General features: G+C 37.8%; 2 protein-coding genes across 3 annotated transcripts in view; one reads left to right on the forward strand and one right to left on the reverse strand.

The window, feature by feature from the left end:
* The window catches only part of LOC134527388 (uncharacterized), a 78,194-nt gene extending 53,139 nt beyond the window's left edge, over nt 1-25,055 (forward strand). For both annotated transcript variants that reach the window (XM_063360039.1, XM_063360038.1), the window contains 3 exons: nt 1,684-1,751; nt 11,503-11,713; nt 23,817-25,055. In XM_063360039.1, coding sequence (XP_063216109.1) covers nt 1,684-1,751; nt 11,503-11,713; nt 23,817-24,515 — 978 coding nt within the window. In that variant the 3' untranslated portion in view covers nt 24,516-25,055. The remainder of the gene's footprint in view (nt 1-1,683; nt 1,752-11,502; nt 11,714-23,816) is intronic.
* Nucleotides 1,113-14,522, reverse strand: LOC134527389 (uncharacterized). Its single transcript, XM_063360040.1, has 2 exons — nt 13,544-14,522; nt 1,113-1,265 (listed from the first exon to the last, which is right to left on the reverse strand). The coding sequence occupies exons 1-2, from the start codon at nt 14,354-14,356 to the stop codon at nt 1,140-1,142; spliced, it is 939 nt and encodes a 312-aa protein (XP_063216110.1). The 5' UTR covers nt 14,357-14,522; the 3' UTR covers nt 1,113-1,139.
* Nucleotides 25,056-27,994: the final 2,939 nt, after the last annotated feature.

Here is a 27,994-nt window from a genome sequence, read left to right on the forward strand (position 1 = left end):
TGGGCATGAAAGGCAATACAGGTTTAAGCACTGAATGCCCATTAAACCCGCCTGTTTTCTTTCTAGCGAATAAACGCTTCATCTAATCCCTTGCGAACGAACATGCAACTTTATCAAGACTGAACAGGGGAATGAATCCTTATCATATTCCCACTACAAACAATCTTCTTAATAGTTACACCAGCATCTACAGCTCGATGCAACTGGCCACGTGGACCACTTACTGATTCAATTTAAAATGGAAAAGTTAAATGGACAATTACATTTACAGTGACTCGTCACGTTAGAATATACGGAAATATCAATTAAGCCAACGTGATATTAAAGAGCGACTTTACAATTAAGATCCACGCACGTGGCTGCGGTTAACGACCCATGGCAAGGTCTCGAGGAGTGAAGCTCCCTAAGGAGTATTCAAAACATTAAATTCTCACAAACGCAATCCAAAACCGATATAACCCAAACTTTAATTTTTTCCAGGTGGCATCCAAAACATATAATTTAGAGGAAAAAACTATCATTAATTTAAATCATGGGTACGCAGAGCCACCGTCTGCCACGAACACCACAGTTATCGAATACTTGCCATGCTCGTTTTTCGCTGCCACGCCGTCACTCGCCTAAGTCTTTTCTAGACCTCTACATTCGATTAGTAATTACAACAGTTACTAGTCGGTGCAGACCTAAACGAAGAATAAGAACGAGTCCGGGCTCTCCCGGGCTTAAATAACATGGCCCCGGCCAGGCGCGCACGCGCAGAACCCAGACTGGAGGGGATACAAGAAAGGAGTGAGAGGTGGAACTAGAGAGAGAAAGCCTAACGGAAGACGGGATAGCAGTGGCCGCGCCCTGACGTCATCGTCGACGTGGCTGTTTCAGGTTTCAGAAGTACAGTAATAAAATATAAACTCGTGTATCTTATGAATAGAATAGGCTCCATACTATACAGGTATATACATAGACAGTTTGAAATTATTCCATTTTATTACCAAATTTATTCATCCAACTGATAGAAAAGTTAATTATTTAAAATTATTAATTTTATTCTTTCACACTCTTTTAACAAGTTTTACAGACTCAATAACTGGATTTTAAAAATAAAAGCTAAGAAGGAGGTACTTAATTAAGTGTTAACATATTCATGAATTAAGTTTTTTTTCTGCATGTAAATTTTTCTTTATTTTGTATTTGAACTTAACTGTGGTGGTGTCCTTGCTCTCCTTCACCTTCTTGCTCCTGCTTCTCTTCCACTTCATGCGCCAGTTCTGGAACCAGTTCTTCACTTGCAACAACCAAGAGCGCTGCGGGAACTGTGGTGGTGTTAGAATATGTTGCCCTCCATACAAAGAGTCATCAGTTGGAATGACTGGTCAGTATTTTAATCAAGATATGTAAATTCTAAGCCTTTAATGGTATTGAAAAAACCAAGCAGCACTTTCAAAATGTGTTCTTTTATCACAATAATTAACCTTTAGTTTTGGATACGTTATTCGATTTTAGATTTTTCTTCTCTCTCTCAAAAAGAACCTAAGGTATTCTTCATACCATACTCCAAATGATTGAAAACTATGCATGGTTACATTCACCAATAACTTTTATAGTTTTACAATTATCACTATGAAAATGTATCGTGCGACAATACAGTGTATATGCAGTGTAACATGATTTTGTTACATTTTCTAGGTGCTGTCAAAATTTATGGCATTCCAAGAAAAAAAGAAGCCCAAACATCCATTTATTGAAATACCTGGGTAAGAGTATAGTTCAGGAATATCCTTTATGCTGCCTAAAGTTTAATAGCATGAATATGAAAGTGATTAGTTTTGATTTACAATGATAGATTACATAGCTTACATTATTATAAAGTATTCTACCATATTTTTTACAAAGAATTTTCTCCATGAGAAATTACTTTTAATTATGCTACATTCCATGAATTCTCTATGCACTTCATTTCAAACATATAATCATTTACATCTTTATTATCGAAAAACGGTACAAACATTATGCAAGAAGTTTTTCTTTCATGGGACTTGAAAATTTAAACTCTTTAACCGTAATAAGTTAAAGGGGGTTAATTACATTGTGTTTTAGGTTAAGTGCAAAATAATTTAAATGTATTAAGCAAGAAAACTTCTTAAGTGGTTACTTTTTAAACAGGTTTCTGTATCTCCTTTTTATTTCTCAGAAATTGACCACTTACACTTCCTACCAATTAGCATATAACTAAGGGAATTCAATTTTGTCCTAGGCAACTCACCAATGTTCCATGTGTGGTGGGGTAGGTGGTAGTTGTGTTTTTGGGTAGCGCAGACACGGGTGTATATACCCTTGGGTTAGTGTGACATTGCATGCTTTTCACATTACTCAGTTGCCCCTGCCCACTGTGCAGACTCTGGAAAACTTACATTGATTCAGGGTGTCTACTGACCTGGAAAACCTGGAAAAATCAGGGAATATTGTAATCAGGGAAAAATCAGGGAATTTTTTTAAAAATCAGGGAATTTTTGTTTGGTAGGTTGTAGTTGGCAATATGTTTTTTGTTTATTGATCATTTTGCATTGACGTAGCATCAAGTGTATATCCCCTCCCGTTTTTATTTTTGAATGGCAAATAACGAACAGTTCCCACGTCCATTTTCTTTTGTTTACCATCGGATTCGGAAGTGGTATCAAATCACGTGATACAAACTGGTTCAAGCTGGTTTGTTATCCTGCTGATGTGACGTGCTGCGGCATGTGCTTCCCGCGCTCGAATAAGACCAAGTTGTTTCAGCTTACTTAACATCAATGTTCTTGGGGCATACCACATCTGTGTTTACTGCAAGCATTTTTGGGAGCTCTCTCCTCCGTTGACATTCGAAATATTCTGCAGGTATCTATGGATGGCCCCAACGTAAACTGGGCATTTTTGTTAGCTTTAAAAAAAACATATCACAGACACTTTTTGTGAAGATTCGCCATCATTGCTAGAAATTGGTAGCTGTGGGCTTCATACGGTCCATGGTGCTTTCAAAACTGGATTTTCTGCTACACAATGGGACATTGTTAGTTTTTAGAGGCACAGTTACTATTTGTTTAAGCATGTACCTGCAAGGAGGGCAGATTACATTATAATAACTGGATCAGAGCTTTTTCCCAAGAAATTTTGTACAATCAGATGGTTAGAAAATACTGCAGTTGCTGAGCGTGCCATGAAAACGTTACCCCATCTAAAGAAATTTATTAGTGAAGTTTCTATTTTATCTGTCTCTTTCAATGTAGTGAAAAGTGCCTTTGAAGATAATCTTCTAGAAGTACCTAAAATTGACATTCTTCCACTCTTTGGCATCAGAGCTGGAATTGTTTCTGACAATGTTCCAAAGTGAAGCACCCATGGCACCTTTTCTATATGATTCACTGGTAGAAAGTTTATTAGCTTCGGCAGGAAAGTTTGTGAAACCAGAGGTACTGAAGAGCTTTAGATAGAAACACAATGTGTCTCGATTGGATGTAGATAACCAGGAAAGTCTATTGACTGCTAACAATATCAAGTTGGGTTATGCAGTACACCATGCCATCAAGAAAGAGAAAGTACCAGAAAAGTCTGTCCTGTTACTGAAAAAAGGTTAGGACTTGTCTAAAGGTTATGGTAAAGGAACTTCAAGACAAAAGTCCCCTGAAGTACAAACTTACCATGGGAATTTCCTGCTTATGTCCGTCTGTGGCTTTAAATTCGGGTGTGAGGAAACAGCGTGTGAATTACAGATTAGAATGTTGTCTTAAAAACAGGTGGCTATCAGGACAAGAAGCTGATAACATTGAGCGATCATATGAGTTGGTATGTTCCTCGCAAGATTCTGAAGCACTGTTCTCGTCTTTTTCTCGAGAAGACGGGCACCTTGATCACTTGTGGATGCTCATTCGTAAGGCACTTACAGTAGCTGCCAAAACAGGCCTTCTAAAGTTTGTGAGGCTGATGTTGGTACTTTCTCATGGAAATGCATCATTGGAAAGAGGATTTTCAGTGAATTCTAATCTGCTGACTGAAAACTTGCAGGAAGAAACACTGATTGCACAAAGACAAGTGTACAACTTTGTTGAACGTTCTGGAGGTGTAGAGCATGTTGATATCACCAAGTCCATGTTACAGTATGTAAGAAATGCTAGTTGTAGGCATAAGGAAGCCCTGCAAACAAAATAAAAAGAAAAGGAAGCTACAGACAAGATGAAGGCAGGAAAAATTATAGTTGAAGAGGAGATCAAGGCATTGCAGTTGAAGAAGGCTCGAGTGTTTGGATTTGGCTCATTCTGAAGCAAGTGCAATAGACGCAAAAGTTGAGTCACTGCGAAATTGATGGAAGCTTCCTTTTACTAATGTTTTTGCAAAAGTAAGTGTGTGAAATATTTGTAGCAGCATGTTTTATTTGCCATCAATTGAGTCACTTTGACCACATCTGGAAGAAGGTTATTTTTTTACTAATTTAAGTGAGTTGAAATACTTACTTTGAAACTCGTCAATGTACTGTTATGCAGTTTTTTCAGTTTCATGGAATGTCGTAATTGTGTTAAAGAAAACCTGGAAAAATTAAGTTTTAGACCTGGAAAACCTGGAAAAATCAGGGAATTTCATTTACTAAATCTGGTAGACACCCTGTTGATTGGATAGTGTGGCTTGGCGAGGATTACTTAAAAAAATATTTTGTGCTAAAAAAAACCTGGGAATGTAGAATAGTAACATGTTTATACACTGTTACAACCTTCACATTTGTAGACCTATGCATCATGGTCTTATGAATAATTTATGTATATTTTTTTTTATTTTAAATATATTACAGACCTGCAAAAAACAAATGATCTTTGAGGAACCTCATATAAATTAACAAGAACAACAACTGATGATGTAACTTTGGCTGAGTTTCACTTTTAATTCATACATTCACAAAAATTGCTTTCTAAACATAAAAATGTATGAATAAAATTTCTCATATTTAGAAAGTAACATTGCGTATATTTGATGGCAAGATACTAGTGGGAGGGGGGAATCAGATAAATCTTCCATTAATTGTTTACTGTTATGATACCTAAAAACATATATTTTAAATGGTTTTAATGGTCTTACATTTAGTGCAGAGTTACAAAAAAATTAGTGACAGCAAATTTTTTGTAACTAATATGTTAGATAATTGAGAAGTCTATTTTCAACATTTTAAAGTTTCCACTGAAATCTTTCAAACTGAATACTATTTTGCAGTATTGCACATCTAGCAACTTCAGACCAGAGTTTTTTTCACCTGCTAGTATCTGTAATCATCATTCCACGTACGTGACTGTTTACAGACAAACTGTACATGAATGATACAGAGAAAGTTAGGTAACAATTTATAGTACACTATGTTTAGTAGGTATATTTTTATCCCTATGATACTCAATACATATTAGTGTAAATAAAATTCATATGGTTAATACAAGAAATAAAGACTGTTACAAATGCCACTGGTAAATTTAACATCAAAAAGGGCATTCTTACTCAGCAAGCAAGCTATATCAGCTGTTTCTAATATGCTTTTCTTAGCTTTCTAAAGAACCATTGAACTAAAAGTAAGTATTGTTAAGCTAACCTCAAACCATAAAATAGACTAATCACTATTGGTGTTCGATAGTGACAGCGAAGATACATTCTTATTTTATATTTCAGCATTATTGGTATTCATTTATACATGTTATGATAGTGTAAGTGTCATTTGTTTTTAAAAGTCTACAGTTTTAACAAGCAATATGTTCGCTGCCATGCTTTATTTATATTATAGTTGGCCCTTTAACTTTTGAACTGCTAGAAATCTTAACTTTTGAACTGCTAGAAATCTTAACTTTTGAACTTATAAAAAAAACTACTACCAATTTATGAGAGGAACAGAGAGGCACCATTGGTTCCAACAGTGTATGTAGAGGTCAGGCATGGTAAAAATTCAAGAATTCTATTAAAATATCTGATTTTATTGAACGAATACAAAAATTTACTGAAAGAAATTATAGCCTAAAAATTGTTGAAACTAAAATGGCATCTTTTTTCTTTCTCATCGCTCCCTAAATTTTTTTAAAGAAATGTACTTTACTCTAGGGCATAACGAAATGTACTTTACTCTAGGGCATAAAATTTTTTGTGAGTTATTACTATGCATGACATTAGTAACACAACCAAAAATTAATTTTTTCTTTGTTTATCTTTCCCTCAGGATAAACATTTTACCAACAATATAAATCGTGGGATAACAATCGCACAAAAATACTTGAAACTAAAACCGAAGAGTTTTGAAGTTGGATTTAAGATCAGTATTTTAAAGGAACCAAAAAATTGGGGAACCTCAGACCTACAGTCTATGATATATGATAATAATAAAAACCCAAAATGCACAACCCATCCTTGCTGCTCACTCTGATATGCTGGCAATATGTTTTAATAAACCAGTCAGTGTTTTTGTGTGTGTGCATTTTGTTGAGCACAGTGACCGTATCTCCAGCAGTGTTAATAGCTCTCCCTGCCTCTACCTTCATCGTGAATGTTCATGAACTGGTGACATAGGCAATATTAAGTCTTCACATATCTATTGCGACAGGTTTGATACATCTGTGCCCCATTAATATTGTTTTCACTAACTGAACATTTGTGCTAGTTTTTATAGAAGGAACTGACAATGAAAAGGGGAAAGAGGATTGGTATAAATATAAAATACAATAGACAAGAGGAAAAAAGAGGTGTAAAAAAATTGTCTCCGTAATGTGCTATATTTAGGGGTATGCAAAATTCGCATTTGCGATAAAACAATTTTTTACGTGAATTTTGACATTTTAAAGCGAATAATCACGAATTTGCAATAAAATCATTTTTACGTGAATTTTAACATTTTAAAACGAATAAACCCGATATCCACATTATAGGATACTATTTTTACGCGAATCTTAACATTTGGAAACAAATAAACCCGATATCCATAACTATTTGATTAAAATATGCTAAAAATACGTACTTCTGACGAAGTCTGTAATGTAAGCCTAACCTGGTGCAGAATTAGTAAACGCAACACGGCCGCCATAATTCAACTAGATTACTATGCGCTGCTTCCTCTCACATGCGAACATGTGACGATGTTTTTAGTATTTATGGTAAGAAAAACTGTGTAAACATGTATAACTTGATGTAAGCTTTTGGACATACACCATTGCTAAGCACTTTTTCTGTAGAAGAAAACTAAAAAATACCCAAGAGACAAAAAACACAAATTAAGCAAAAAATTGCTGTTGTCAACAGGATATAAACACCACATAATATTCCATAACAGGAATATGGTCAACAAACAAAGAAAAATGAACTAAGAGAATGAAAAAAACCTCCACAAATGATAGCACAAAAAAATTTGAAACCAAAAAAATTGAGCACAACAGTTGTAATGAGAAAAAAACACAACAAAACAAAACACAATAGTTTTTCCAAAACAGAAACAACGATGTTTCGGGAACTGCTATCTGCTCCCGTCCTCAGGCAGAGACGCATATGGTACGAAAACACAGGTGTGACTCTGTGTGACTATTATGTTTGTTTCGTCTTTTCGTTTTGTCGTGTTTTTGTCTCGTTTCAACTGCTGTGCTGAATTTTTTTTGGTTCAATATTTTTGTGCTGTCATCATTTGTGTTTTTTTTTTGTTTAGAAAACTATTATGTTTGTTTTGTCTTTTCGTTTTGTTGTGTTTTTGTCTCGTTTCAACTGTTGTGCTTAATTTTTTTGGGTTCAAATTTTTTTGTGCTGTCATCATTTGTGGGGGTTTTTTCATTCTCTTAGTCCATTTTTCTTTGTTTTTCTTTATTTGTTGACCATATTCCTGTTATGGAATACTATGTGGTGTTTATATCCTGTTGACAACAGCAATTTTTTTTGCTTAATTTGTGTTTTTTGTCTCTTGGGTATTTTTTAGTTTTCTTCTACAGAAAAAGTGCTTAGCAATGGTGTATGTCCAAAAGCTTACATCAAGTCATGCACTCCCATTGCACAAATCTTTCAAAGATAATAAACATGTATAGAGGCGAAATTGTATGTTTTGAATAACTTGAACGATGTAAGCAAAGACGTAAGTATAGTTTGATACACTTGTACACAAAACATCAAACAAATACGCAGTAGCTACACAACACATCGTTACTCGCTGAGCTCACACAATGATGCAATCAGCAGCAGCAGTGCAGCTGACAGCTGGTAGGCTGCGCGCGCAGTCACGCTCACGCACACTCACACGAAGTCACAACAAAACAAAGCTGTTTAGGGCCGTGCCCGCGCGTGGTTGAATACGACAAACTTGTAAACGGTATGAATTGAACTTGCGTGGCATGGTAGTTGTGCTCTAATACCTACGTGGCGTAGGCCTACATACTTATCCGAAGTAATAAATATTTTTAACAAAAATGCGTTAATTTACCGTAGTTACTTTTGTTAACAAAAATGCAGAAACCTGTAGTGACTGCCAAACAATGGGCCGGAGAGTTTTCACAACACGGTTTGTATGCAAGCGATGAAAAAACCATTTTCTGTCGTTTTTGTAATGTGTCTGTGACATGAGACCGCAAAGACTCATGTGCAAAGCTTATTGGCAGTGAAAAACATAAGAAACGGGCAACAGAAAGTGTTGCTGAGCAAAGTGTAAACCGGCAGTGTTCGATATCGGCATCTTTTAGTAACATCGCAATGAAGACAGATTTCAAGACTAACTTCATCAAGGACACCACAGAGGCTTTCATTAAAGCAAATATACCTTTACAAAAACTTGATAATCCCAACATTAAGAAATGGCTTGATAAGTACATAGAAGGAGCTGGTGATTTGCCGAATGCACCTACTATGAGAGAAAAATACGTGTAAGACTTGGCACACCAGCAAGTAGAAGACCTAAAGAGAGTCCTGAAAGAGAAACGAGTGGATGTGTTTTGTGATGAAACGACAGATCATATGGGAAGATGTGTGTTTGTTGTTTTATTTTATTTTTTTGTTGATGATTTTAATAAGCCACAAATTGTTGTGGGTGGGTACATTTTTTAGCTGCAGCTAATGCAACTACATGCACAAGAGCAATTGTTGTTTCCTTGCATAAGTACGACATCAAATATGACAATGTGAGATCCTTAGTTACAGACTCTGCAAGGTACATGGTCAAGTGCAGCAAAGCTTTGGAAATCATTAGCGATCATTTACAGTATGTGCAGTGCTGGCCACATAAACTCAATCTTGTTGGTGGGGTGTGGATCAAAGAACTGTCCGAGCTGAATCTTACTGTTGTTAAGGTACAGAAAAAGTTTTTCAATGCTAGGAAGAAGCAACACCTGTACGCAAGTTTCCTAGAAGAGAAGTACGGAGAGAAACGACCTTTGTTCCCCATTCCTGTAATTACTAGGTGGAACTCTTGGTTCACATCTGTGTTTTACCTTGCAGATTATTTGCTTGATATTGCTGACTTCTGCCAAAACGACGAGATCAAAGCGCTTCAGAATGCTGGTGTAGAATACTTCAGTGCCATCAGCAAACAGCATCTGGCAGCTGTTCATGTACAAGCAATTTTCGTAAAGGAGCATGCCAAGGAATTGGTGGATTTGATGCTAAAGTTGGAGGGTTCATCATATCCAACTTCACATTTGCTACATGGTGAACTGGAGCATCTCAAAGAATGCTACACAGCTGTTTCAAATGGTGTTTACTTTGATAACACCCAAAGTGCACTAGTCTCTCTTGCCCCAACTAAGGCAGCAGAAGCAAAACTGTCACTTCAAAGAATAGTTTCACAAGCCCAAGCAAAGTTGACTTCTTTAATGGCACAGGATCCCAGCAAAAAAATGTTTGAACACCTTAAAGTATTGGATCCAAAATATATCATCCCAGCAACAGTAAACCCAAGCCTGGTTGAAAATATTAGAAATATTTTTGGATTTACTTAACTGGATACTGAAGAAATAACTTCAGGTTTCTGTCAGGTGCAAGTGGCACTGAACCAGCAGGTTTCAGAAAGTAATCGCCCAGACATTCTCGCAGCTTTTTAGAGTTGTGAAATTAACGAGGCCAGATTTTGCGACCAAGTGTTTCGAAGCAATTTGGTTCCGTTGTGCCAATGTTGACTGTGAACGGTTCTTGTCTTCGTTTAATACAGTGTCGACGGATAGAAGAACAACACTCACAGAGTCAAAACTTGCAACAATGGCCATATTATCTTTTGAAGATTTGAGCTGTGAATAACTTAGTTAGTGTAGCCTACTTACTGTGTTGTTTTTAATTGATATTCATTTATTTTAAGTTACTTTCATTTTAAATAGTCTTTGCTGTGTTGATTAAGTGTTGTAAATTGTAATAATTTTGAAGCAATAAGGTCCCAGTTTGTCAATGGTTTGAAGTGAACAATTCAGTGAGTACAGTAAGTATTTAAATAAGAATTGAGAAATGACTTTATACTTCTCCAAATACTGGACATTCAATTTCAATTATACCTTTTTAATGTCATATTTCTTAATATTAAGTAGTTAGTATTTGGTGTGTATTAAGTGTTAAAACAATTTTCACGACACTTGAGATATGAAATTGGTATTACTGTTATCCATTTTGGTAGTCAAAATAACCTACCTTTCAGAGAAAAATAACATTGATTTTCCAGAAAAATAACCTCGAATTCTGTGAACAAATAAACATGAAAAGTGCATATCCCTAGCTATATTGTATTGAGCAGCTTTTCCTCCTTCACCATTTTCCCTCCAATCTTCTCTTGTGTAAATAGGAGCAACCCTACAAAGGGGTGAGAAGCAAGCACGGGAATTCTGTCTCCCTAATGATAAAGTAGGACAGAAATTGAATGGAGAAAGACCACCCTGTGACATAAGTGGAGTTGTTTACGCACCAATAAGCTGAGAAGCTGCACACTAGACTTCACTTGTAATTTTCCAAGCAGCATTAAAATTGTGTAACCGATATTATAGATTTTCTTTTTACCGAAAGCAAACACTGGAAAAGGTACTTATATATATATATGTATATATATATATATATATATATATATATATATATATATATATATATATATATATATATATATATATATCCAACAACGGTTATCGGACATGAGACTGTCACTATTGTATAGCTTGCTTGCAAGTCACCTTGAACGTGAATGCCACACTGATGGTGGCATCACATTAGAGCAGCTTAGGCACTGTTTAGTGACAGACCTCTGGCCAAGCCTTTATAGAATGGTGGTAAAGAAAAAAATAAAATAAAAATTTACCAGGGAAGCATCAAAGTTAAAGAATGCTAATTCGTGGTAGTTGTAGAGTTTACCATGATAAATGTAATTGTGAAATATGTGGTAGATAACTTCTAAAGACATCACAGCACATAGCACTAAATCAACAAAGGAAAAAATCCTTGATAGACATTGAAAAAATTTTATAAACACAAACTATGATAAATGTAGCACTGGTGTTAGGGATATGATTGTTGCAGGTTCTACAAGGCCTTGGTAGATGGAGAGAATGACTTCATATCACTGGAGGATCTTGCTCCGGCTGGGTACAAGAGCACGTCGCGATTGGAAGGGCTTGATTATGCCCACACTTCCATGGCCATGAAGATTCTCGCTCGCTTCCATGCACTGTCGTTTGCAATCCGAGACCAGGAGCCCGACATGTTTCGTGAAATGGTGGACAGTCTCCAAGTAAGTATTTGCCAGTACATGAAGAAACAGTCTACCCTAGACTATAGGTGTACGTTCAAAAGTGGGTCTTTACCAATAAATAATCAGTATTAGCAAAATATTGACCACCGATAAGTAGTCACCTGTTTTCTGTGAAAAGTAAAGACAAATTTCGTCATTTTTTCTTGTTGATTTCGGTGTATTTTTCGTTGATTTTAAAGTGAATTTCGGTAATTTTTTCATCATTTCTAAAACTTTTTTTTGCTCTTTTCGGCAGTTTTGTTAAGTAAAAAGTTTTAAAAATTGATAATGCACTTTGGAAAAAAATGGTTTATATTTTTTTAATTGGAAATTTTCTTCATATAAAAAAATGTTTAGTCTTGAAATTTTGCTAGAAATATTGACTACTGCTATCTATCTTGATGGGAAAGCCATTGCAGCCATTAATTCCATATTTTCTGCTGTGATGTGGGTTCTTTTGTCTGACATAATGTTTCCATAAGACGAGAATCCTCTTTCACAATCCACATTACTAATGGGAATCCACAAAGCCTTTATAGCACACTCAACAAAACACTGAAAATCACACTTCAATGACAACAAAATATTCAAAACATCTACATCAATCCCACTCTCAACTTATTTTTTAATGGTATCTCTGAATACACTGTACGCTTCAAGATACTGGTTTGAAACAAGTTGTTCTAAAATGGGCACACATCTTATAAAGCAAGAAATGTCACAAGGAACACTTTTAATAACATTCCTTGGATCAAAAAGTGTTCCAATGGCTAAGATGAATGTTTTTGCATTGTCATTTTCCCTGAGACTTGATAGTTTGTTCAGGCACTATACAGAAACAGATTTGAACTGGGATGACAAAACAGATTTGAACTGGGATGACAACCATCCCTGAATTGCTTGGGTACAGTCTCCAGTAGTTCTGATGTGCTTTCGAAAAAAAACCATCAGAGAGCAAAGAAAACAGTTTGGATATATCATTTAGTTTTGACTGAAGTGTATGAGCAAGACGAATTGAAGAGCTTTCTAATAGTTGCAGTAAATTGCAACATTTGCTGAAGTGTTCGACAATAAATACAGCTTGACACTGGATCACTTACACTTGTGGTGATGAAGAACTGTGGGAATACTGCACTGCTGAATTGTCATCCTGGTAAGTTTGGACAAACTCGACAATGTCACACAAGTGGTCTTTCAGGTAATCAACGCTTCTAAACCAAGAGGTCCACCGAGTGATAACTGGCATTGGGAACAGTTTTACCTTTTCAGGTTTATCAGGGTATTTTTGTTGGAGAAATGTTAAATATGCATTTTTTCTTTTGCGTGTGTTCAAGAAAAGATGTTTTGTTTGCCTCACACACTCATTGAGCTCTTTGAGTTCACTTGCCCACAAATTCGCTAGCAAGTTAATTTTATGTGCCCAACATTGTATGTTCAAGAGTCCCTCAGAAACTAACACTCTAATTGCATTGATACATTTACTCATGTACCGAGCAGAATCGGATGTTATTGAAACTATATTGTCATACAAAATACTTAGTTTCTGAATTACAGAAACAATAGCTTGAGAGCACTCTTTTGCATTAGCAGTGCTGCCAACCTCTGAACACACCCATCAGTAATCACAGTAATGCAAATAAAATATGTGTAAATCAGGAGTGGCAAAATTTCATCCCCAAGTTAATTGCAAACATTCAAAATTGTCCACATACACTAATACATTCATAAAATTATAAAATACATTTTCAGGTATAAACATGAAAAAATAAAAATTGAGCTTAATACACAATCATAAGGCTATGTTAAAACAGAAATCGGACACATCCATACCTTTCTACATATCACTGCAACTGGTAAGGAAGTTCCCAGTAGCATGTTTAGCTTCTTCGAGTTCCTTGTTGGTGAATTTTTTTTGTAACACACCTCACTGTACGATTTACTTTTCACTTTCTCTACCATCAGAGCGCCTAAAGTAGAAGTTGATAGAGACGCTCTATATTCAGTTTGATTGCGGCGTGCATTGCTGAATATTCTTTTTGTTGATGCGTTGCTGTGTGTGACTGTCAACAGGACTAACATAATTTTAGGGAGAGTTTTGTACTTTGGTTGGCCACTTTCATTTTTAATATTTGATATTTTGTACCAGACAACATCCATTCTTTTTTCCTTTAGGGTATCACTTGAGAAACTATCACATTGATACTCAACAAATTCTTGTTCCAGAATATCCAATTCTGAAACATTTATAAGTCTTGGAAATCTCTCGACAAAATACAGTACAGAGGAATAAGATGCAGTTGTTCTCAATGAAATATCAAACACTTCAACATGCTGCAGAAAGTCCAAAATGTAACTACTTGATGAAACATAAAAGGCCCGCACAGAAGAATAAAATGTCTGGCTATCAGACTGGCTTGTTGAAGCTTTTAATTCTGCTCTACATTTGGCGCCAATAACTAAATCGGTATCATCTTTCTGGAATTTCCTCTTCTTAAAGTTAACATCAGTGATTGATGTGGAGCCTAATAGCAAAGCTGATGGCTTAACAAATCTGACCAGTAAATCTATAAGAAGACCTTGCAATTTATGTCTTTGGATGTGAATGGCAGGAGCCTCTTGTTGTAAAAAAAACATTAACAGCATTGAAAACAGGAACAGTGTTTCCAAGAAACAGACAGTAGAGTTTTATTAAAGGATTTTGCATCAGTGGCTTGATGCTCTCAAACTGAGAAGTGGCAGCAGTAAGTTTACTGTCTGGTTCACAAAATAACAGTTTGAGAGGCTCCCACTGTTCCAAAACTCTTATGACACTTTCTAGAAGTGAAAGCCACCTGGTGTTTACACACTTCAAAATTTTATGTGGTTTATTCCCCCTGAGTTCTTGTTGCAATTTCAAGATGTTCTGTCTCTTACTACTTTAGTCCAAAAAATAGAACACCTGAACCAAAAACTGTTCAATGTTTATACTGAGCTGGGTAGAAACTTTCTGTGCTGCCAAATAAATTAAATGGCAAGAACAGCGCTGAAGAATTATGGAAGGGTGTTTGGCCTTGCAAAATGAGAATACTCCTTTGTTGGATCCTATCATAGTGTTTGCATTGTCTGCAGAAAAGGCAACACAGTTTTCCCAACTTATATCCAAGGAAGTTAATTCATTATCTAGGACAGTAAAAATTCCTTTGCCTGTATTATTGGTGCATTCAAGCAGCAACAACAGAAGAGTGCAAACTTTACCTAATTTTTCATTAAAAAATGAAACTACGACAGGGTACAATTTAACTGCATTCTGGTCAGTGCTACCATCAGTAGAAAGAGAAAATGATGACATTTTCAACACAGAGGCAATCTCTTCCTTTGTTCTGACTATACATATACAGTAAACTCTTGATATCTCGTACTTCGATATCCCGGACATCAGATAACTCGGACATCTGCAAAAGTGGGGTGCGCATCATACGTGGGTATTTGCTGGCGCGAGGTGCGAGCGACTTGGCAACAGTGTGTGGTGGGCGGATTGGGAGACGTGGCAACGGTGCGCGGTGCGCCGAGGTGGCTATTTTTATTAGTCACGAGCCCGTCACGCCGGCGGTAACAACGGCAGTTATTGATGCACTTGTGAACTAATGGGTAGTTGGAAAAATAAATCGACATGTAGCAGTATCTTTTTTGTTTATGTTCAGTTAATTCTTTGCACATTATAATGGCACCTAAACGAAAATGTGTATCTTTAAGTATCGCGCAAAAGTTAAAATTGATTGAAAGGCTAGAGTCTGGCGCGTCTATGGCTAGTTTGTGCGTAGAATTTGGGATTGCTAAACAACTGTTTCGGCTATACAAAAGCAAAAGGAAAAGTTGAAGGTGTTTGCTGTGAAGTGTGATGCTGAAGAAACTGTTGCTAGCAGAAAACGTTTAAAGTTGCCAGGCGATACAAACTTGGAAGAAGCTGTACACAGATGGTACGTATAGCAAAGATCCAGTGGTGTAGCAGTTCGTGGTGTTGAGCTACAAGTAGCTGTCGACAAGTTGGCTAAACACATGAACATTCAGTTCAAAGCAAGTGACAGATGGTTGTGGCGTTTCCGACACAGACACGGCATCGTAAATAAAAAGATGTTCGGAGAAGCTTTGAGTGCAGACACTGCGAGTGTCGAGCCATTCAGAAAACGGCTTTGCACTTTAATTGACGATGAAGGACTGACAAAGGCGCAGCTTTACAATGCGGATGAGACGGGCCTATTTTGGCATTCACTGCCTGAAAATACACAATCTTATAAATACCAGGGTACTGCGCCTGGGCGTACACTGAGTAAAGAGAGGCTGTCTGCTCTACTGTGCGCCAATGCTGATGGCAGTCATCGTCTTAAGTCGGTTGTCGTGGGAAAATCACGCCGACCTCGAAAGCTAAAGGATATAATGACTGATCTGCCAGTTCACTATACCAGCTCACAAAATGCTTGGTTTACACAGGCAATTACAGGTGACTGGTTTCATAAACAGTCTGTGCCTGAAGTAAAGAAATCTCAGACGGAAGTTTTAGGCATTGATCCAGAAGATGTCAAGGCTTTGCTAATTGTTGACAATGCACCATCCCATTCCGATAGGGAGAAGATGTGTAGCCAGGATGGACAAATTAAATGCTTGGCATTGCCTCCTAACACCACATCTCTTATCCAGCCCATGGACCAGGGAATAATTTTAGCATGCAAGAGAATATACAAAAAAAAATTTCTAGACAAAGTGATGGTGGTGTTGGAAGAACCAGAGGACAAAGAGGATGATACCCGAGGAATGAGAACACTGCAGAACATTCGAAATTACAGCATTAGGTCTGCAATTTTCAACTGGGCTTCTGCATGGAAGGAAATCAAGACAGCTACACTTGCAAATGGGTGGAATAAACTGCTCTTTTATGGTGACAGAGCCAGATTTTCTAGAGTTTGAAGCCAGTGACTACCAGCGCACACTAATGGCTGGAGGCGAAACAGGTGTCACAAAAGAAGACGTCACTGAATGGTTGGATGCTGATGAAGGAGATCTTGGTAATCAGTTTCAGACTGAGGAAGAGATAGCTCAAGATGTTTTGTCTCCTACTACCACACAGCAAGACACTGGCGAAGAGGATGAATTAGAGCCGCTATCAAAGCAGGACCTTTCCAGTGCTAGACAAGCCCTGGATACTCTTATCAACATTGTTGATTCAACTTCAGATGCTGACCTTCAGTCATATTACAGACATTTCCGAGCAGCATGGGAATTAGTAATCAGTAAGCAGCAACACAAAACCATCCAGAAGAAGATTGACATGTACATTAGGTTCACACCTCAAATTTGCATCAATACTCCCCCAGGCAGGTAATCCCATTAGGGCATAGTCCTGGTTAGGAGAAAGTTGGGTCTTTTACATGCCAGACACTGTTACCAGAGCCTAACATGGGTTCCTAGAACCGGGAAATAGATTCACCATTTCCAATCGCTGCATGTTACTGGAGAGCGCCCGGCTAGGTCGAGAGGTTGAGGAGACCAGAAGAAGATTGACAGCTTTTTCAAGCCTTCAAAGTCAACAGAATCTGCAGAAGCTAGGCCAGCTGATTTACTCTCCCCTTCATGTTCTTACAGTGACAGCCGCGAAAGTGTGTTTTACTCAGACTGTGACTAAATGATGTAAAATCAGAACATGGTACAGTGATAATTAATGTTTATTTTCACAGTTAAAAATTTACATTACATGCGCTCATAAAAACCTTTATCGGTTCGTATTTTATCGGTACATATTTTGTATCATTATCTCCCACGTTTTCCGTCCGCCCCCTCCATTCCGTAAGAGACGTTGAGAAACAGACAGCTGACCTCGCCTCTCTCCGTCTCTCTCTTTCATCTCCTCCCCTAGACCATTCCGTAAACAACACGAGTCTCTGCAGCAGGCAAACAATGGATTCATTATTCAGCATATAGCACAGGCTTATCTTATCACCACGTCCCTTACATTTTTTGTATTTAAGATGCGCAATGTAATACCACAGCCAACCGTAGCCCTGATATAACTTGCTGTGTTGCCACTTCCCTCGTGCCATGTGTACTAACAGTATAGTCTGTTCCGTTAGTTAAAACATATGCTGTCTTCTCTCCCTTTATTTCCCTTCGGTATCTTGGACAAACAGTAACTCGGACCACCTCTCACCCCTTTTAGTCTGAGATATCGAGAGTTCACTGTACTGGACTAATGCAGAAGTTTTAGTCCTTGCACAACCATATTTTTTTGCTATTTCCGAGTCTGGCAACATAGCCCGGAACAGATGACCAGCATGGTCAGAAACTGCCAACGGAATATTGTGTTCCACAAGAAACGAAGTGAATAACAATTCAGCGTTCGTAGATTCATTTACACCGCTCTTTACAAAAAAAGATGAAATTGATGGATGAACACTTCGTACTTTACCATAATCTTTATGCTTTTTACACTCCACATGGCGTCGGCTATCATCTCGTCCCCCATGCGAGATAACAAAATCGCATTTGCACACGTTACAAAACACATGTTCCTCAGATATTTTCGACGCAATAAGGCATGACCATTCTTTTGTATAACTACGACGAAACTTTTGCAAAACCTTCTTGCTAGCTGATGCACACGAATCCGACACACGCTTCATATTTTGTTCATCTACACAATGGCGTACATTGTACATGTACACGCATACAAGTGTACGACACTTCGTTTTCCTACAACAGTGGACAGTGCTGCCATGTCTTCCTCCCATATTCTACGACATTTACCGCAAAAAACAGAATTTAACGTGCCGCTTTTCGGGTTGGTGCCGAAATGTTTGACATACTGGTATGCTGGCATTGTTAAGATACCAAGTTATCCTCACAGTATTTACTGCTCTTTATACCATATTTATTGCACTGTTGAGCTATGTGATTTATCGTATATTTATTATGTCATTTACATTTTTGTGGCCTGTTTTACTTGATGGACTTGAACTTGGTGGATGTGGCATCCATTGGTGGGACCTAGGAGATAAATTACTGGATAGTCCTGACAGATTGCAACCATGCTCTGTTGAACCAGTTGCCACGACCAAAGGTGTGTAAGTAGGCTCATTGTGGTGAGTGTTGACTTGATTAATGTTCTGCGCATACCGACCCATTGTCAAATCTACACAATCTACACAATGGCGTACATTGTACATGTACACGCATACAAGTGTACGACACTTCGTTTTCCTACAACAGTGGACAGTGCTGCCATGTCTTCCTCCCATATTCTACGACATTTACCGCAAAAAACAGAATTTAACGTGCCGCTTTTCGGGTTGGTGCCGAAATGTTTGACATACTGGTATGCTGGCATTGTTAAGATACCAAGTTATCCTCACAGTATTTACTGCTCTTTATACCATATTTATTGCACTGTTGAGCTATGTGATTAATCGTACAGCAAACAATGCATCATATTGTAGATAATTCTTACGATTCCAAATAAAATTAAATTCCCCCATTTCCGTAATAAACAATGACGTCTCCATAATTCCGTAACTAGAGGTTAAAATCCGTAATAATTACGGAAAATCCGTAATACTTGGCAGCACTGCATTAGTATTCTGCAAAACTTTCACCCCACCTACGTACAGTTTTTGAAGGGAACTGTCACCACATGTGAGCACTTTGATGGGCACCATAAATACACATTGGCCTTTTCTGTCTGTAGTTTCATTACATAATATAGAAACCAGTCTATCTCGAACAGCTTCTTTCATCCTTTCTTCCTCCTCCTGAATTAACTGTGGCACGTACCCTTCTTGAAGCCTACTTGCTGTAGGTAAGTCACCAGCACCTGAGAAATGTGAATGAGTCATTGTTAGGTCTAAAATGAATTGTAGTTCATTAACAATTCAAGGGATTTTAAGTTAAAAAAAAAAGTATGTTTTGCATTTGGAATATTAAGTTAGGTTAAAGGACTATTTATATTTTTTGAGGGTTTCGGGATTGTGCATAATTGAAAATATATCGCTTGCAGAAACTTATTTATCGAAAATTGATTGACAGAAAAGAGTGACATATTTTCTTATAGAATAAACACAAGCATAATACCAATACCACCTTCTATAAACTTGTTTATCCAATCTCGTAATTTCGGGGGATCAATTTTTTCCAACGAAATATTCGCGCCCTTGAATGCGCGAACAATAGACAAAACAAATTCTTGTTTGTCTACTTTGACTTTTTTTACCTGGGATACCATGTCAGTGAGCGAAACTTGTTTTATTCCTGACGATAGGCCTGCTTCATTCATTTCCCGTGCTAACACCTTATTCTTTTTATGGGTGACGCTCCCATGAATATGCTTCACACGCGTATCTTTTCTTGCCCACTCGATTCGGACATTACAAAACTTACACATTAAAATTTTGTTGAATTTGTCAAAAACTTAAAATCCCTCATGCGCGAATTCTTTAGCACGGTCGTATACTGTGACAACCATTTTTCACGAACGTGAACTTAACTGCCAGTAATCAACATACAATTTTACGGTCACAGTTCTTTAATAATCTATAGTGCTCAAAAGAAAACCTACTCCAATACGCGCGAGAAGCAAGTAAACAGAACATCACTTTCTATTTTCATTTGTTTTGTACCAACGCGACATTGAAACATCGATAGTAACTCCGTAACAACCAATAGTTAGTAGTTACGTAAATATCTGTCATTGGTACACAATTCTATATATATCGCCACAAATCTATACGTTTTGTTACTTTTTCACAAATTTTTGGCAAATAAGCAAATTTCGCGATTTCGCGCATCGCGAAAAACAGGTGACTCTACCGATAAGCTTACACAGGGTATCTACGGTCACATATGTAACAGAAGTTACGATAAAGTCACGTGTCATCTGAGAGTGCCTGTAAGCTACTCTCATATGTAATTTTCTTGAATCAAAAGTTTTTGTCTGCATTATGTATTTAAATTTTGATCACTATTGCCTCATACTTCACCTTGAAGATAACTTATCAATCAACGAATACTTGTAAAATTTTTCTCATATACTTGGGTAAAGCTAGTTCTAAGATCGACCAGCAGATGTCAGGGTGCTGCAGAGCAACAGGAGCAGTGCCCTGGCCAAGTGTTCTTACTAAGACAGCGCGAGATCTAGGACCCAGGATGAAGCACCAGAACCATGCGCTGTCTGCAGGACCAACTGAAAGAAAGTGTGTTGAAACACAACGCTGGTGTCCTACCATGCATGCCGGAGACACTGTGGCATGTCTGAGAGCATGACGTGAAACCGTAGGTGCATCGAGGTCACATAATGTGAAACGCTGCGTAGGATGAGGTACAGCGAGCCACCCGGCGAGCCATCGCTGAGGAGCTAGCATCGGTTGGCAGCCACCCCTAGAAAGCTCTATTTAAAAAGACCATAGAAAATGTCAATATTCAAACATTTTTTTGGGATAAATCTTGAAAAATATAACTTTAGACTATTTGAAATGTCCTTAGTCGAAAAATTAAATAATACCCAGAAGTAACTATAATTTTTTTATGAAACTAATTAGCGACATAATCTGGCATGGAGGACCAATATTGGGTCACCATCATGATAAACACTTAAAATAAACCCTGTCCTTTTTCCTTGTGACCCATGGATTAATGTATGCCACTCATGTAAGGTTTGCTTTATTTAATTGTACCATAATTATTGTCGATATTCAAAAAGGATATGATATAGCTTAGCATTAAATTAAGTGGCAGGGAGGAAAAATATCAACATGAAAACCAACTAGTGATGGGATTTTCGATACTTCGATACCTTCGATACTTGACGGTATCGCAAAGTATCGAGTATCGAAACTGTAAGTTCGATACATTTTTTCGATGCCGGAATGCTTGTTCATTTGTATTGAATTAAGTTTTGAGTCGCCATGGTACAAAATACAACTACAGTAAAACCTCGATGATAGTTCCCGTTTCATACATTTTCCCGTGTCATACGCAGATTAATTTTGGTCCCGCCGAAAGTACTACTATATTTACAAGGTCCCGCCGAAAGTACTACTATATTTACAATGGTTTACTATCCCGGAACATACACTTATAAAATCATTAATTTCCCGTTTCATACGTTTTTACGAAGCGGAAAAGTCCTTCAATTCACATATTTTTTTTTAGATATATTCATCCTGATAAATTACGTTTTAATAAATGCTTTTATTTTGAAAAACGTTCATTGTTTACCTTTGCAAACGTAAGAAAATAACTTTATCGCACCATAGATATGGATAGTATCAGGAAGACTGTGCACTTCACTAGTAGCATCTATGGCCAGCACCAAGCGAGACTAGTGGCGCAAACTAGCAATGATTATGAAAATGGTGCACGCGCTTTACCAAGGCACGGATCTCATATTTTGTGCATTCATTAATCTTTGAACTGAATATACCAGTTTGTTATTGTTTTCTTACGATCGGATTGTTTTGTATTTTACGTTTCTCAAGTTAAAATTTTATTGAAAATTGTTCTTTTGCATAAAGTTGTATGCAAAATGAAACAAACAAGCAAAAATTTCTGATTTTCTATTTACAATAGCCTAATTTTTTTATTTCTAATTTAGGCTTGGTGACTTTTCCCTCCCTCCAAGAAAGGACTTCAAACATTTTGTAAGGCCACTGTTTCTCATGTCAGCTTTACTTGATTATGGACTGTATTTTACATTTCTGGTGGTTTTATTATATGTATATATAATGATAAATTCATATCTTTCATTAATATAATGCAATTATTTACACGTTATGTATTTAAGTTTAATCTGACATAATGCTGGTATGATAGATTGAATTTATATAGTTTAAAACTAATTTATGTTATTTGTAATAATTGTTACTTAAAGGTAGAGCTGGGCGATTAATCGAAAATTACGATTTCGATTCGATTCCGTAAATAATCGAAATCGTTTCTTCTTTAAAATTAAGATTCGAAAAATTCGAACTTTGTCTAGGTCATTTGCATGGTGACAATTTCCACACATTCCGTTAAATTGCACATAAACTTTGTATGTACGTAAATCCTCAACGAATATTCCATTTAGCGACGTTCTTCATATCTACGAACTTTGGTTCTGCCAAACACTCATGATTCATAAGCAATATTTACCTCCAATCCTCTAAATAACAACACTCATTTTGTTCAAAATGGGGAAAAAAAAAATCTTTATTACAAACGGCCGGGAAACACATTAATTATGCAATTGAAAAGTCCACGACCCAATCGTCCAATAAGTTTAATTTCTGGGCTGTGAATATAACCTCAATCACCGAAAGCGGTAAATAAACACTACCTTAGCTTCATAGATATGATACCGACGTGCACGCAACACTTCCACAAAATGGCTGCCGAATTGTCTGCAACTTGAGCGCTAATGGTGGCAGACTTCAGTACCACGGCTTGGACATAAAAAAGTCTGATTCTTCCATCGAAGCTGTGCAGTTGTTGCACTATATCTGTGATAACCACTTTGTTTTGATTCTGGATTCCGCTTTTATACGTTTTTTTTTAAGTGAGGAAGTTTGATAGCTACACATGTGGCATGTGGTAGTTGTGTTCTTTTTCTTTGTCTTAACATATATGCCTTCACTGCAGTATCACAGATGCCGACGACATTAATGGAAAATGCAAGAGCGTTAGTACTGTGGAAATGAGAAATGATCCATCATGTTTATTTTATTTTGTCACGTCCAATACCGTGTTGAGTTTCTCGTGTGAAAACAATCTGTGCTGATTGTAGAAATGAGTGAAAACGTGAAAGGTGCATTTAAAGGTTGTTTACCTTATGCATTTGCTCTAGAATTAAAGAATCGAATCGAAATCGAAATTTCAATTTTTTACAGTAATTTGAATCGGAATCGAACCGAAATTAAATCTGTGGAATCGCCCAGCCCTACTTAAAGGGAAAATATTTTCCCCTGGAGTATCGAAAGTATCGAACTGAAAAAACTATACAGAATCGAGTATCGAAAGTGTGGTATCGTCCCACCTCTAAAACCAACCCAAACCAATTCAAAAAAATTTTATGTTCTAGATGTAATTCTATTTTTTTTTCTTTCAGGAGGTTTACTACAAGCCAGCTCTGAAGCCTTGGTACAAAAACATGTTAGACAAGTTTGTGAGCCTGGCTACGGACGCCATGGCTCAGGAGATGCCCGGGTCGGTGTACGAGGAGAAGCTGAGGCAGCTGGTTGCCGGAGAGGACTTCTTCGACCGCATCTGCAAGCTGGTGGCGGACAGCCGGGAGCCGCACGGCGTCATCAGCCACGGCGATGCCTGGTCCTCCAACTTCATGTTCCTGTATCCGGGGGGCGACGCCACCTCCTCCCCACTGGCCGCCAGGATGATCGACTACCAGATTGTGCGGTGCAGCTCGCCGGTGCTGGACCTGTCCTTCTTCCTGTACTCGTGCACGGGGCAGGAGTTGCGAGAGAAGCACTATGACGGGCTGATGCGGGAGTACCACACCGCCTTGTCGGAGTTGATCGCAGAGCTGGGCTCCAACCCGGACCGCGTCTACCCCTTCTCCGCCTTCCAGAAGGAGCTGGCCACTTACAGCAAGTACGGCCTGTACATGGCCCTGGAGTCCTTGCCCATGTCGCTGCTGAGCGAGGAGGACGCGCCGGACATCGACCTCATAGATGGAGACGATGCTGTTCCGCTGGAGCAGATCTGGTCGCTCAAGCCCATCAAGACCCAGGCCGGACGACTGCGCATCTGCAACATGGTGAAGCACCTGATGCAGTGTGGCTTCGTGTGAAGCTCGTCGGAGACTGGCATTCCTCTCCGACCTTCCACTCTACGGCTTTACCTCTGTAGTCTTGACTGTAAGGCATTAAGGGGCCCACATACATGGAGTTTCCAGCATGTAAGACATGGCAAATGAGAAAAAATAAGTTTTTCAGAAATGAAAATTGAAAAATACTTTTCCACTTTCATAAGACATGTAACTGCTTGGCATAGACTTAACTTATTCACATAGATTAAATAAAAATTATCAGTATTTCATGAGGAAATATGAGTGTGTTGCAGAGCTATAAAAAAGTACATTGCTTCAGTTCTTTGCTCGCTTGTTAGTTACGATGGACACAGCAGAGAGATCAAGATTATTTTTTTAGCCACTTAGTTCTGTTTATCAATAGTTTTATAAACAAAACAACAAAAAGGGAGAAATAGATGCAACTGCCCTCCTAGTATATTCTGTTGCAATGTGAGACAGAGGGAACACCAATAGGTGAAGTTTGTAAATTTTAATGTATAGGTAAAATGAAATTTTGAACTAATAAAGTATTTTTAAAAATAGCCTTTTCTGATTGTAATTTGTACTCTGACAAGTCAGTACTTTCAACTTATCAATGTTGCTTGTCTGTTTTGCAAATCTCTTGCATATCTTCTTTCATGGCTTTGTAACCTTGAAAAGTTCTGTGTCCTCAAAATGATGTTGATTTTGGGAATTTTTTTATTAGTGAAATTACATCTTCTGACTTGTTAAGAATGATACTTTTGGGTTAAAACACTTATTTTAAGTCCTGTATACTGGTTAAGTCTTTAATAAGGGTCATTATCCAAAATCATTACCACTGGAGTAGTTTTGCCTGGCATTCATATGTTTGTCACTTTTTACGTGCTTTGCAATGAATATTTTTTTTAAAACGTAATTCAGCAGTTGCAGTATTTACACATTAGTGTAATGGCATCGGATGCGTAAACACAGTCACTTTTAATCTCATCAGCTCGTTGACTTGTACTAACCACATTTGTTTGACATTTTTTATGTGGAGTAATTAACATTTAAGATTAGAAATGTTGAAATGGTGTTATTTACATGGCCTTTAAAACCGCAAACGGGCAGTTATAAAAAAATAGTTTGGTTGCTGCAGCATAAAAGACGTTCAGAAAGCAAACGTGTAAACGAAAGTGAAGAGTGTAGGTGATTCAGAAGGGGGAAGGTGTTGCCTTCAAAGCAGTAACCAAGAGACGGGAAGAAGGGAAAAGGATCCTGTGACAGCGTCATTAGTGCTCTCCTCCCTTCCCCTTTCAAGGAAATTCTGAAGTGTCATCCATCACTCAAGACGACATTTCAAAGGCAGTAATAAAAACAGTAGTCAAAACATTCATAAGTAATGCAGTTTGGACGCATGTAGTTTTTCAACTAAGCTGTTCCAGCCCTCGGCTTGGCATTTGACAATAGGGTGATGCTTCCTTTTTTGGAGAGAAGAGGTACAAATGAAGAGCACAGTAGGAAATATAAAATTTATTTAATTGTGTAGAAATTTGTGGAAAAGACTGAAAAAATTGGAAAAATGCATTTTAACTTAAAAAATCACAGTTCGTGTAATTAGTTGAGTTTGTTGCAATCATGATCTTTTCAGGTCTGTAGGTGTAGGTAAGGAACCCAAAAAAAAGGTAAATAAAATTAATTAAAACAGTATTAAAATTTAAATAAGTCAAATGCAGTTCAAAAATTTAGTGTAACAACTTAAAAGCAGTACATAAAATTAATGTAATAACCTTTCTATAAGCTATGCCTAAATTAATTAAAAAATGTAATTTTTGAAAGCTGGTACCATATGTTAATCTTGGCCTTTTTTTCTTGACATTTTTAATTTTATAGCAACAGTTTTAGGTTAAAACTATCCTCAAAATTGATTGAAAAAATTAGGTTTCGTCGCTATAGTCCTCATTAATTTCAACCAATAAACTAATTTAGTTACTACTGTTAATCATGTAGACACATGGTAAGTAGGTACTAAATAACTTAAAACCCACTAACATCTATAAACTGGGTAGAACATAAACAATGTATGTTTTTAGGTGGTATAAAGTTAATGTAATTAAATTGCCGTCACCCGCGGTCTCGTGATCGAGACTCGGGGCGGTCCTAGTGGTTTTAGTGGCTCTTAATGAAATCTCCGGCGGGCGCCAGGTTAATTTGAGTATTAACCGAGGTGGTCGTGGGTTTTTGCCCCTGCGTGTTCCACTAGGATCGGCGGCTGTTGATGGTGGAAGGGAGTCCCTGCTTTTAATACGCACTGGCCCTAAACAGTGTAGAGGACTGTTTCCTAACTGTTCAGGGGACGTCTATGAAATAAAGAACACGTTAATTAGGTGCTGGTTTTTAATCCTGCATCTCACAAAGTATGGATGGGCACAAGTTATACAATTACACTGGACAAATACGCTGACACTACACACACTCGCACTGAATAATTAATTACGTGTTACGTTGCGGCACTTGCAAATAAGATCCCTACATGGGCTTGGGGGTCGTCGCAGAGTTTGAGTGGGTTAACAGCCACTCCCGTGATAAACTGGAATTAGCTTCGTGCCCGGGCTCACCTGTGTGAGTCGCGGGCCCACGAAGGTAATATTAAAAGAAAAGTCTTTACGTTTGTAGCCGGCAGGCGTCTGCTCGACGAATTAAATTAAGTTCTGTTCGCGGGAGTCGGCCCGGACCGTAAGGTGACTGCGTCGCGAACCGTTGTTGCGCCACGAGCAAAAATTAACGCGGCCGGGTTAAGCCCTGCACCGGAAAAGGGCACGGGGGCACGCGGGGAAAGGAAAAAGAGGTTTTAATGAATTATAATATTTACCAGTATGAAGAAATCAGTAGCACAAAAGTTGAAGTCTCCCCGCGGGATCACGTGTCCGCCCCGGCCCGTGAGTAAAACTCTACTGCCGCTTTGTGCCGGCTTGGGGAGGGGGGGGGGGGGGGGGAAGCGTCATGACGCGCCGAACTTTCTAATGTGCCGTTATTCCAAATTTATAATTATAATTAGACATTATTATTTCTAGAACCCTCGTAATTTAATGACATCTGTCTGAATTAGTTGGCGGAAGGCCTATAATAATAATACATAATAAAATTGAGATTAATAATACTATTTGAAATAGAAAGTCAAGCTGGAGACTGTCTCACTTGTTGACTACTCCAGTGGCTATTTGCAGGTGAAAACGGGGAGGCTAATTAGGTTGATTTATGCTGTTGTTAATTATTGGCGGAAGGCCGCAAGGGATGTTCTGAACGTTTATTAATTGCGGTTTCCCACGGGGAAACCGCTGCACCCCTACGACGCACTTTCACTCTTACGGGTTGTTTTGATAATTAAAAATCACTTAATTACTCCCCGTAATTAATGAAGCATAAGAGCTGTTTGGTGGAGTTGGCATACGGGCGTAATCTATTTAAACACTCACCGATGTTGTCGTCTCGCTTGACTCACGTGACCTGGGCTGGGG

The sequence above is a fragment of the Bacillus rossius genome, chromosome 1, assembly GCF_032445375.1.
Source record: "Bacillus rossius redtenbacheri isolate Brsri chromosome 1, Brsri_v3, whole genome shotgun sequence".
Classification (NCBI taxonomy): Eukaryota; Metazoa; Arthropoda; class Insecta; order Phasmatodea; family Bacillidae; genus Bacillus; species Bacillus rossius.